The 12,496-nt window shown below is 40.4% G+C and overlaps 1 protein-coding gene across 1 annotated transcript in view; it reads left to right on the top strand.

Moving 5' to 3' along the window:
• myo10l3 (myosin X, like 3) overlaps nt 1-12,496 on the top strand; it is a 98,582-nt gene that overhangs the window by 51,683 nt on the left and 34,403 nt on the right. The window contains exons 12-18 of the mRNA XM_084725266.1: nt 932-1,078; nt 3,978-4,078; nt 4,487-4,553; nt 6,214-6,306; nt 7,931-7,999; nt 11,765-11,847; nt 11,962-12,070. Of these exons, the coding sequence (XP_084581392.1) occupies nt 932-1,078; nt 3,978-4,078; nt 4,487-4,553; nt 6,214-6,306; nt 7,931-7,999; nt 11,765-11,847; nt 11,962-12,070 (669 nt within the window). The remainder of the gene's footprint in view (nt 1-931; nt 1,079-3,977; nt 4,079-4,486; nt 4,554-6,213; nt 6,307-7,930; nt 8,000-11,764; nt 11,848-11,961; nt 12,071-12,496) is intronic.

Here is a 12,496-nt window from a genome sequence, read left to right as displayed (position 1 = left end):
AGTAACAGTACCACTGCCAATATGTAAAAAAACACTATTGCAAACAAAAGTCCTGCATTCCAAGTAGAATATGGTAAAGTATTATTAGCAAAATGAACGGAAAATATCAAAATTGTAAGTAAGTAAGCGGTTCTCACCTTGGGAGGAACCAAAAATGTTGGGAGTCACTTCAGTCATTATTAATACACTGTATTTTAACAAACTTATTATACTTTTTTAATGTAGAATCTCACTCTGAAAAGTTACTAGTAAATAAAGTAATGTAAAATTACAATAGTTCACTCTGGAATGTTGTGGAGAAGAAGCACAAAATATCACAAAAATGGAAATACTTAAGTAAAGTACTGCAAAATGTACTCAAATAGTTGTCTCAATCTGCCTCCTGACATTATTATGTTTCTGTCTTTGTGGGAGGTGAAGAAAAAAAGTTTAACAGTGTAGGTGTTGTTTCCTTGTGCAGGGTTTTGCAAAAAGATGATAAGACTGGAGACAATCATTTATAAAAATCTGTTTACACATTAGTCTGATTTATCTCTGTTTTTCGCTGGATTTGTGAAGTACAATAAATACGGCCTGCGGTGCGTCAGTCTTCAGATATGCAGGCGATAAACAATGCCGTCTGTTATGAAAACATACGTTGTCTTACCCGCTGCCTGCAGACAGACGCTGACATAACACACCTTTGTCTTTACACAGCTGCTTGTTTTATATACACTCTACTGAGGTCTCGCACAATCAAGCATGTCACGTTGTTTTTAACCACTCAAACCACCGTCTGAATGGATTGATGAAATGTATTTATGGTGATATGCCGTGTGTTGTGTTGAGTATACAGTCTGCAAAGTTTCCCCTCTCTTTTTATTTATGCCTGACTTGGTATCCATGGTAACCTTGTCTCTTTGTGTCCTGATTTTTTTTTTTGTTTTTGCAGGCTGTGGACTCGCGGGACTCAGTTGCCATGGCACTTTATTCTCAGTGTTTCTCCTGGATCATCATGAGGATCAACCAGAAAATCAAAGGCAAAGACAACTTCAAGTCCATCGGCATCCTCGACATCTTCGGCTTCGAGAACTTCGAGGTGAAAGTTCACTCGTCCTGTTTGTAGAGCTTCGCTCAGCAAGGAAACCTGAATCCTCACTGAAAACTTAGTTTCATCATCATCATTTTTTTCTTCTGTCCGTCTGTGCACCAGATTTACAAAATGTTTGGCAGATATTCTGATGAAATATGAAGCTGCACAGACACTGACGACTCTGATAGACCATTTTCTTCTACTTTAATAGAAGCATATGTGCCTAGTTATAGTTCAAAGTGAGAAAAAATTCATTAACTCCTGATAGAGCTTTTCCTTGAATAGACCAGGAATCATTACCATAAAGTTCACTTTATATTGTACTGTTATATGTAAAAATATCAGTTTTTCATTGTGTTCTGTGCTGTCAGCAGTGAGTTGCAGATAAATGCACATAAAGGGCAACTATTGACTGCATACTGCCATTAATCAGTGCACATATTATTATACTATTATTAAAAAGATCAAAAATAAATAAATAAACATATTAGGGGCTTCAATTAAACTAAACCACCCAGTGTTCTCCAGGGAAAATATTAACCCAAACTCCCTTTTAAAAATATGAAAAATTAACAATTTCATATCTGTCTGTAAAAACACAGTTCTAGAAACACAAGATGAAAGGTGTCATATGTTAACAGTATTGTTGTCAATTCGGCATCAATATAGTCATAGAGATAAACTATATTTCTGTACAAACTTTACATTTTGGACTCGCTACAGGCCCTCATTGGTCAGCTGTGCTGTTTTAGTTGGAGATGACCATGGGAATGAGAGGCGAACCCTTTCAAAAACTAAAGTTTCTCACTTGCTGGTCAGTGGATCAGATATATGCCAAATTAAACACGAACTCATAACACTGTTCACCGTCTATTGTGTGTGTGCACAAATGATTAATTGCAGAACATTTTGTTGTATTTAAAAAGTGGGGATGCACAAAGCACACATTTGCTCCCTCGAGTGTAATAGTTGTGGTGCAGCGGCTCCATTTGCTCCAATCCTCAGGCGCCTCCTGCAACATTTAAACCTGAAACTGATGATATTTGGTGATTTGTTTAATCTAATCAAACCACAACACGTAGTTCTGACGAAGCAGATGAACTGTGAGCGTTTGGGTGCGATTTTAAATTTGCATCCAACTTTTCAGGTGTTTTAAAATCGAAATTAAAAAATTTAACTTGTCAGTGAAGTGAGATTTCTTTAGTTGCATTGAAGTTAGATCAATGCTGTGAAAGAATCAACTTTTCGTCACCTCAACTAACTTTAAGCATTTCAAGACTTAAAGGGAAAATTCAACACTACAGTATTTTACGTGGATGTCCAGTCAGTGTTGATGGTAAATCTGGTCAACTGAAGGAATAAACACCTCAGCCTGCGCGATATTGACCAAGAAAGCTGAGTTCTTCCACTTCAAAATGTGTTGTTCTTCCTGCATCCGGTGACGTGGTAGTGGTGGTGTTAAGGAAGAACTACAGACTGTTTCAACTTGGACTTCTAGTCTCCACCTCATGGTAGCCAGGGGTCGTGCTAGATGAGTATTTTTGTCATCTAAAGCTATGTTTTGGCCAACAAATGAATAGCTATAAGTTAGGGTGGTGATACACAACAGCATGGGTGTGGGTATCAGAAGCTCAGGCACAATGCATCCTGGTACGTGTAGGCGCTGCCTCTGTGAGCAAGAGGCTTTCTTTTTTTTTTTTAAAGGAAACCATTATTACACAATTGTCCAATACACAGTATGAAACTGTGTTCCAAAGTTGTTTTTCCCTCTTTTTGGTGCCTTAAAACAGAGAAATAAATCAGCGCCTTCCTCTAAACCTCCACTCATCCCAAACCGAAAAGAAAAGAAAACAAACGCATCCGAAAAACCTAAATAAAAGTGAAATAAAATAGGGAGGGAAGTACAATAAAAAAAAAAAAAGATGTTCAAAGGGCTTACTTCAAAGAATGGATGCACTGAGAATTTGAGAACTTGGCAGATGAACCTCATTTTCGGTTTTTGTAACGGCAGAAAAGACATTTAATCAATTAGAAAGGATGTGGTAGAAGGTGGATTTGGGGTTTTTCCACTGTAATAGAATAAGTCTGCAGGCTACGAGTGAGGCAAAAGCAACAACACCACAGTCTGTCATGGTGAGACTGGCTGGTGTAAGTGGTACCCCGAAGATGTCTGTCATGGGGCAGGGTTTTAGTGTAATATCGAGGGTTTTTGCTGAACGTGTTCAAGAAAAAAGATCAGAACTCGACGGATTCAGGAAAAGAGACAAACATGAGCGTGACCCACTGATCATAAGCCACATCTGTCACTAGTACCTGAAAACAATAATCGGTATTGTGGTTGATATAGCCTGCACTGAAGAATTTATTGCTTCAAGTGACTAAATTTACCATAAACTTAATTGGACATCCTCATGAAAAGTGCTGAATTTTATCTTTAACACTTCAATAAAATGACTTGATGAGCATGTTATTTACCATGAAGAACTGATTACTTCTCCGCTCAAAAATATGTTTTCCTTATTGTTACCTCATTTGACCTTCGCTGTGCAGAGTGATTTATGTGCGGATATTTTCACCATCATCTGCTGAAAGCGGAAACTTTCTCTGCGCTTATCTTAAATCTGAGTTTAGCACATGGCAGCAGGATTTTGCGACACTAGAATCGTGGTGTGATATGCAGCTTTACTGGACTTTTCAGCGAAAGTAGGAGACATCTTGTTAAGTAGATGTGATTTTGAAGGAAACACGTTTGCTTGGATTTTTTTCAATAAGGGAGAGAACCTTTTATTTGTGAGGGAAAAAGCACAACTTATTATTCAGACTTGAGTATTTTATATGTCATAAAACATGTCATAGTAAGCAACATAACTGATGTATTTGGAAATCATGTTCTTCCATCCTGCAGGTGAACCGGTTTGAGCAGTTTAATATCAACTACGCCAACGAGAAACTCCAGGAGTACTTCAACAAACACATCTTCTCACTGGAACAGCTGGAGTACAACAGGTAAATAACATGTTAAATGCAAATAAACAACTAGAGACATAAATTTCTGCAATACTGGTGGACACTCTGATAGTAAAACAAGACTTTTCATGTGCTGGAGACAGATAGGACTGGATGGGGGCTGGGTGTCCTCATGGCGATACAGGCAAACTGCCAGAGGTTTGGAATCGGCTCAGTTTCTCCCCCAGACAGTTGTTTTCTTGTAAAATGGGGCCAGCAGCTTGGACATGGCTCATTTAATCACATGTCCACACAGGACAATACAGCCATTGTGCTTCTGGTTGTTTATATTTATATATATACATGGTGTGTGTGTGTGTGTGTGTGTGTGTGTGTGTGTGTGTGTGTGTGTGTGTGTGTGTGTGTGTGTGTGTGTGTGTGTGTGTGTGTGTGTCTTTGTCCTCGCAGGGAGGGGATCCAGTGGGAGGCCATAGACTGGATGGATAACGCAGAGTGTCTGGATCTCATAGAAAAGGTAACAGACAGTCAGTCAGACCCTGAGAGAGCGAAGTCACCACCAGGATCGACCGCTAAACCGCCAGCCAGAGCGTGCCGACCCAGACGCCACACTGCGCTCACACTGACCTCCATCTTCCACTCTATCATTATATAGTCTCATTTTGTATGTTGTGTGCACAGTAATGTACACCAGTCAGCGGTTGGAGGTATAGTTGATGTGAAACATTAAGACAGTCGGTGTTATTTTATCACCAGACTTTATAATGGTGGTTTAAACTGAGCCTCTGCAGAGGTGGAGGGCTTCTGTCTGAAAGGTTTCTGCGTCAAAATCACAATCCTGGAAAGTTCAGCAGAAATACTACAACTGTTTTACTCCTACTGTAGCACTTTATTTGAAGTGGTGTGCATAAGACTGGCATTACAGTGTCATAACAACGTTATGACCCCTGTCATGGTCATTTTTTGACATTTATTTATTATGACCACTCGACATTAATCAAGCCGACATTCACAAGCCAATAATGTCTTTGTTATGACAACTTGACTTTAATCAAGCTAATAATGTCTTTCTTATGACAGCTTGACTTTAACCAAGACAATATCACCGTGGAATGTCTATTTGTCTGACAACTTGACATTAACTATGGTAACATAACCTGACAATGTCTTTGTTATTATAATTTAACATTCATCAAGCTAATGATGTCTTTCTTATGATAATTTGACATTGACCATGGCAACATAACCAGACAATGTGTTTGTTATGACAACTTGACATTGATCAAACCAATATTGTCTTTGCTATGACAACTTTACATAAACTAAGACAACATAACCTGTCAGTGTCTTTGTTATGATTGCTGAACATTAATCAATATAATAATGTCTTTCTTACGACAACTTCACATTAAGCAAAATAATAATGTCTTTGTTAAGACAACTTGACATTATTAAACTTAGAGAAATAGTGTAGCTTTATGTTTTAACAACATAGTTTGCTAAACTCTGTCTGTTCGTCAGCTAATTCTGTAAACTGAACCACCTTAGTACTGTACTCAGTTGTCAAATTGGCCTTATAACATGTAATGACATCTTTAAAATGACATGACATGCTTATAATTGTCTCGTGACGGCCAGTGTCAAAACCATTGCTAAAACATAAAGCTAACTAGTCTTTAAGTCTGACAATGTCAAGTTGTCATAACAAAGACATCTCAATGTCAACTTTGAATTAAAAATGACAAAATTAGTAAGTTTGATCATGTGACGATCTGTTTCAACCTCACTCTGACCACAACAGTCATAAATGTTTGTTCAGATGAGATGTCATGACATGGTTATGACAGTGTAATGACAGTCTTATACACACCCCTTCAAATGAAGTGTTTCCTTCCTATATATACTTGTGTTTTGGCTTTGTGGTTGACTCCTGCTGTATTAGTTTTGACTGTGTGTATCTTTAGAAAAGTGAAACGAGGAGTTGCCAAACATCTTGTCTCCTCAGTGAACCTTGTTTTCATAAATAAAAGGGAAATTTGAATGAATTACTATGCTGTTTCCTGAATGCATTGTTATAATAAAAGCTGCCAGATGTGCCCCAATGGGATTATAACTAGTTCCATCATGACTGTGGTGTGTTTCACTCTCTCTGCTCCTCTTGTCTGTCTCCCCTTTAGAAACTGGGCATGTTGGCTCTTATCAATGAGGAGAGTCGCTTCCCCAAAGGCACGGACTACACCCTTTTGGAGAAACTGCACAGCCGACACGCAGTGAGTCCACACACACGCACGAAAACTTGCATCTTTCACACATGCGGCAGTGCACACATACCCTATCCCTCCCAGGCAGGCAGACGCCCACAAAGACATAAAAAAATGACCCATATCCCTCCAGCAGTTGAAGAAATGCCTTCCCCACCCACCAGCTCAGACAGCCTCAAAGAGTTAAACATCGCCTGTTGCCTCTGGTGCAGCACTGAACGTCTGTGCGGCACTTGTACACGCCCCCGAGCCGCTCTCACATGCAAACACAACAATGCTGAAATGTGATCAGCCATTCTCCGGGCCCGATCGGCATTGTGTGCAGGAGAAAAGAGTGTCCTCAGGAAACCCAACAGGGCTTTCCACGGCTGACGGAAAAAACAGGAGGGTTATAAAGTGAGACATTAGAACTGGCTGACCTCTCCCTGAGGTGTCTGCCCTCACAGCTGACGCATATGTTGAGTTATAAGGTCGTGGTCGAAAGGGTTGGAGAGAGAGTAACTGTGTCACCTCATGCGAGGCATATGCTTAGTGTTAACACCATGTGTGGATTATTCACTTAGCCGATTGACAGAAAATGAAACAACTATTAAAATCTGTGATTCTTAATTTGCCGAGAAAAAATGAGAAATGCTTCCGCTCAAAGCAGCAAAGTAAATTTACCAAACTAAAGTGTAGATTAGATAGGAGGAAAAGAAAAACAATTGCAAGGCAGCTATCAAAAAGAAATAAGTCAGATGTGAAGGAAATGCCCTTAAGGGTGCCATTTCAGTGGATGAAACATTATTAAGGGCTGTCTAGGGTGCCCTCGCATTGGAGAACATGTGATAAAATGCCCCTAGTGTGCTCTTCCAGTGGAGAAAATATGATAAAGTGAACTTTAAGGTGCCCTTTAAGTCAAGAAACACTATGAAGTGCCTTTTAGGGTGTCCTTACAGTGGAGAAAACATGGTAAAGTCCTTCCTGGGTGCCCTTCATTTAGGCAAAATGTGGTGGTGTCTTCTGTGGTGCCCTTCCAGTGGAAAAAATGTGATGAAGTGGCCTTAAAATGCCCCTTAGGTTTCCCTTCCAGTGGGTAAAACATAAAGAAGCGCCATCCTAGGTGCCCCTCCACTGGAGAAATCATAATGAAGTGTTGTCTAGGGTGTCCGTTCAGTAGAGAAAATGGGATAAAGTGCCCTCGATGGTGCCCTTCTGGTAGAGAAAACAGAAGGAAGTCCCCTTTAAGGTGCTCTTCCAGTGGAGAAAACATGATGCAGTGCACTAATGACTGCCCCTCCTGTGGAGAAAATGTGATTCAGTGCACTGCCCCGCATGCTAGAAAAGCTAGAAAACCATACATGCATCACAGTTTTCTGCCTGCTGCTGGCACCCTTTTTATTTTTGTTTCCCCTCAGACAGCCTGAGTTCTCCGCTGCTTGACGTTGTGCAGAAAAAGTTTATTGCAAAATTAGTGATTTATTACAGATTTATTTATCATTATTTATTTATTTATCAGCTGCAGCCCTAGATGTGTTACTGACCTTTCAGCTGCCTCTTGTAATGTGTACTCTACTTAATTTGATTAGTACTAACTAAGTAGACATGAACAGCATTTCTAAAAGTCAGTGGTTTCTTTGTGCTTTCTCCTCAGACAAACCCATATTATGTGAAGCCCAGAGTAAACGACCACCAGTTTGGCATCAAGCACTACGCTGGAGAGGTAATTAACAAGTCTTACACACACATACACACACAGATAAAGAGTTCAAAACCAGGTTCACCTTCCTCCCTGAATGAGTAAGGTGGGGAAGTGAGGTATTTGTTGGATGAGCAGCAGGACTGTCTTTGCCAAAATCTGCTACAGGAAGTTGATGCTCCTGCACCCCTCCTCCGTTGTCTTTTTCCCTGAGTCAGGAGAAACTGCTTCACCTCCAGCCTCTGCTTCCTCTGCTTACATGATGGCAGAGATTACTCCTGACGGAAGTGTAGAGAAAGGCCAAAGACATCAGGGAGGAGGCACAAATGGAGAGAGTGGACCGGGCAGGAGGGGCGGGGGGGGGCCTTGATAAAGAATGGCCTTATGAAGCCTGCCTCAGACAAGGTCTCCTCAGTGTGAGCGTGGCAGCTCAGTCACAAGCCTGGCAAGGACGTCTATGGTAATGACTTGGTCCAGGGAGGACAGGCAGGCCAGCCAGTTGTTCTCTCTGTGCAGTGTGCCTCTCTGGAGAAGCTCCCTCTGTTATCTGAGACGCTGCCGTGAGTTCAGTGAGAGAAATAGTAGCATCCTTCCACTGATTTGATTATTCGTGTGGTGCTAGGGAAATACAGTCGATTTAAATTAAGTCTCGTGTTGTCAGACGTGAACTTTAACAGCAACAAAAACCTCACCAGCTCGGGGGGCAAATATAAAACCCTCCGATTGTCATGATTTAGCACTGATGCCTATGCAATTGTTAAGCTATTGAGTCTTTATTTGTAAAGATCAACAGATCATTGGATTTATGCCCTGGCAACTGTCACTGACATTTTCAAATTCTTCTTTAAAAAGGTAGTCTTAATGGTATCAAGTGTGATATGACAGTCGGTAAACTACTCTGTGTCATCTTTGAAAAAAACACTGGGAGACTTGTGATTATGCCTTTGATTTAGTTTCCGATTCAAAAAGGTTCCTGTAACAAAAAGGTTCATAACTTTTAAATGAATTCACAGACTCATGCAAGATTTAGTGGATGGGTTGGTCATGAGCCAAAGGACAGCAGATTTGCTGTTCATGCCAGTTGTCAAAAAAAGGTGCATAACCTCTAAGTGGATTCATTTGTGGTATCTTATTAGTCATTATTGCACTCAGCAGAGTTTCTTTGTCATGAGTGACTTATGACCCATCACTTTCATAACTCATGAGTCTTTTGATGTAGACTCTTGAGGCATCATTGCACTCATGCAAAAAGGTCCTGTTTCTACAGCGACTTATGCTCCGCCTCCTCCATTTTAGCCAGGCCCCCTTTCATAACTCACCATCGTCATTTAGTCATTTGTCACAGACGGTGAGGATTACAACAGTGAGAGACTGTTGTTTTATTGCTCTCGCCAAACACACCAGACTCCTTTTGCATGACATCATCATCACCAGCTTCATTCAAACTCGACAGAAACTAAATAAAACGTCTTTGTTTGCCTTTCCACTATCCCAACAATCACTAACTCTGGTTCGGTCAAAATAAGTCCTTAATTCACTGTGTGAAGGAGCACGCAGCATGCAGCGCTGGACAGTGGCTTCTATGTGCTATTTGCTGCTCTTTGTTATATGGTCTTTCTCAGTATAAGCCTCTGGAAAACATGAACAAATGCATGAATACCATGGAACATGACTTCACCATCCTGGGGGAAAAAAGGCCATACAGGACCCTGCAGAGAGAGACTTTCGTCTACTAATTGTAAGGTTGACTATTGGTTCTTTCACAAAATATGAACAGAGATTTCTGATGAAAAATCATCAGTAATGTGGATATAATGAATATGTAGGAAAATGAAAATAATAGAACAGCTAAAACAGTCTGTTCAGTTCAGAAAATTACATCATTTTACTGTAATGCAGCCCTTTAAACCAGGAAAAGACAGCATTCATGTCATATCACGACATCTAAAATCTAAAAAGATATCTAGTCTCATATCAATATATCAATATAATATTGATATGTTGTCCAGCCCTGCATTCAGACTGTGCTTAACTCCTCTTGACACACCCGTTTCTCTGCAGCATCATGAGACCGTCCTCACTGACTGTCGAACCTGCATCTGACAGACACAGAGAGGCTTTTGTACGAGTCTTTTCCAATGAGAGAGGAATGGAGTGTAATTAGTGTGTCTGTGATTTATAAATACATGTGTCGTCAAGTTTGGATCTCATGGCTCCCTGTGAGCCTCAAGGCTTGGGAATGGGGGATGGGGCGTTGTTATTGGATTCTGGTATACACGCACAGCTGTGAACACAAGCATGCAAGCACACACACGCGCACACACACACACACACACGTACGTACACACGTGCATGCCACTGGATTAAAGATTAAAGTTAAGTATGTGTTTTGATATTTCTTCTATTCATTTTTCAGCATGAAATACTTGTTATGCACTTTTATTTTCATTGCACGCACAAGAAAACACCCACACAAACACAGAGTCAGAGTGTGTAACTGTGGGTCAGGGCGAGCAGAGGAATGCCGTGTTGCTAAGACGAAGGCTGAACAGAACTCAACAGGTGACTGCATTAACACACAGGCGCTCTGCTGTACACAAGGCCCGTCCCTCCCTCGTCTTTGTTCACGCCAAGTGCTCAAACATGCATTTACAGTCCTCACTCATGTCACACTTTGTGTACATATGTGTGAATGCTCTGAAAAACATTAATCACTCAATCTGGAAGCCCTCAGAAGATAAATGCGGAGTCTGTAATATGGAAAAAATTACATTTATTTTCAGACTGGATTGACATTCTGTCACTAAGAATTTATATTATGGGTCTATGACATCTCTGCTTATAAATAGTTTTATTTAAAATCATCTGCATCTTTGAGAGTAATGTAGAACAGAATCTCCGTTCTGTAAGCCTTGGGGAGATCATGCGCTAGGTTGTGTGTGTGTGTGTGACCAACAGGGCTTGAGCTACTGTCTGAATATAATCTTGCATATTACTAGGCCTATCAGCCTAATTTTGTGCATGTTTTATGACTCTATGCTCAAAGGACCTCTTGTGGTTGCAGTGATTACCAATTTCTGAAAAACCGTGAACAACTTCTAGGCTAAAAACAAGGCTTCTCTACTAGTCTGTTGCAGGCAACTTTGTCGTTGCTCAAAAACTGACTTTCAAAGAAAAGTTTTGTTTCATCTTAAACATCTACAAATTCATTCTGTACCCGTAATGTTATGATTCACTAAAGTTAGGCACAATATGAGATGAGTAAATTTCCATTTTCTTATCTTTGTCGCCATCTCCGCTATGGGTCTGCAGGGTCGCCATATAGGAGTCTTCAACGTCCGCCAATAAACAAATGAGAGATGCAGACTTCACCACAAAATCGACCGTAGCTTGCTTAATTATGAACTGATTTTCATAAAATGGTTTGTTCTTCACCTGAAAATTTAAACTCTCAGTGAGACATTCAAGTTTTGACCTATTGAGGCAAAGTCAAGTGAAAATTACTTAGAATTCAGCTTTGGTGAGTTTCTGTAAAAATTTGGTTTAGAGATATATTTGCAAAACTTTGCAACCCTCTCCTGGCTGTGGCTTGCCGTTTTGGCAGCATTGCAGTAGGTGCTTCACCACCTGTTGCCTGACAGAGATCTGAACTCAAATCTCAATTTAATAATAAATCTTACCGTGACCTTGTACAATACTGCTGTAACATCAGTAAAGTCTTTCCTTGTTTCTGCTCTTGCCCACTGTTTTTGTGCTCACCTCTTTTTTATGATGCATTATGTGCTTTAGGTGCTGTATGATGTGCGCGGGATCCTAGAGAAAAACAGAGACACCTTCAGAGACGACATCTTGTTTATTCTCAAAGACAGCAGGTAATAATATCACAGACTTTTGTCCTCTGCATGCTGAACACATGCCTGCATGGTTTAGTTCAAATGCAAGTTATTACAGTCTTGTCCCCTGTTCTGCTCCGTGTGTCTCTTCAGGCTCGACTTCATCTACGACCTCTTTGAGCGCGTCGGCAGCAGAAACGGAGACGAGACCCTAAAGATGGGCACAGCCCGACGAAAGCCCACCGTCAGCTCTCAGTTCAGGGTGAGACCGAAGCTTCCATGATCAGATCACAGTTCATTTCATTATTATTATACAGGAAAAGTTTAAAAGTAACATTACAGATGGAAAAATCATTCAGAATTAAACGGGCCTGACTCAGTTAAAACTGGTTTACAGCAGCTTCCTGTTCTGCAGCACATAAAAGACAAATTCACATCGCAGAACAACAGTGGACAGAAACAAGAAGACAAAAACAGAAACACAGACATTCAGAGAGAAATGATTGAGTGAAGTGGGTATGGGTTAAATCAGTGGTTGAAGTGTGTCCTTCCATCACATAGTGTTTATAAGCCTGCTTGAAATTTATAACAGAGGTTATTGTTCTAATATAATATGGGATCTCATTCCAGGTATTGGTGTATGTCAGAAAAAAACAGTCTTTAACCATAACTGCTTTTGTACCTCGGT

The sequence above is a fragment of the Lutjanus erythropterus genome, chromosome 8 (genome assembly GCF_056507025.1).
Source record: "Lutjanus erythropterus isolate fLutEry1 chromosome 8, fLutEry1.hap2, whole genome shotgun sequence".
In the NCBI taxonomy this organism is placed as follows: domain Eukaryota; kingdom Metazoa; phylum Chordata; class Actinopteri; order Lutjaniformes; family Lutjanidae; genus Lutjanus; species Lutjanus erythropterus.
This window is presented reverse-complemented; position numbering and strand designations above follow the sequence as displayed.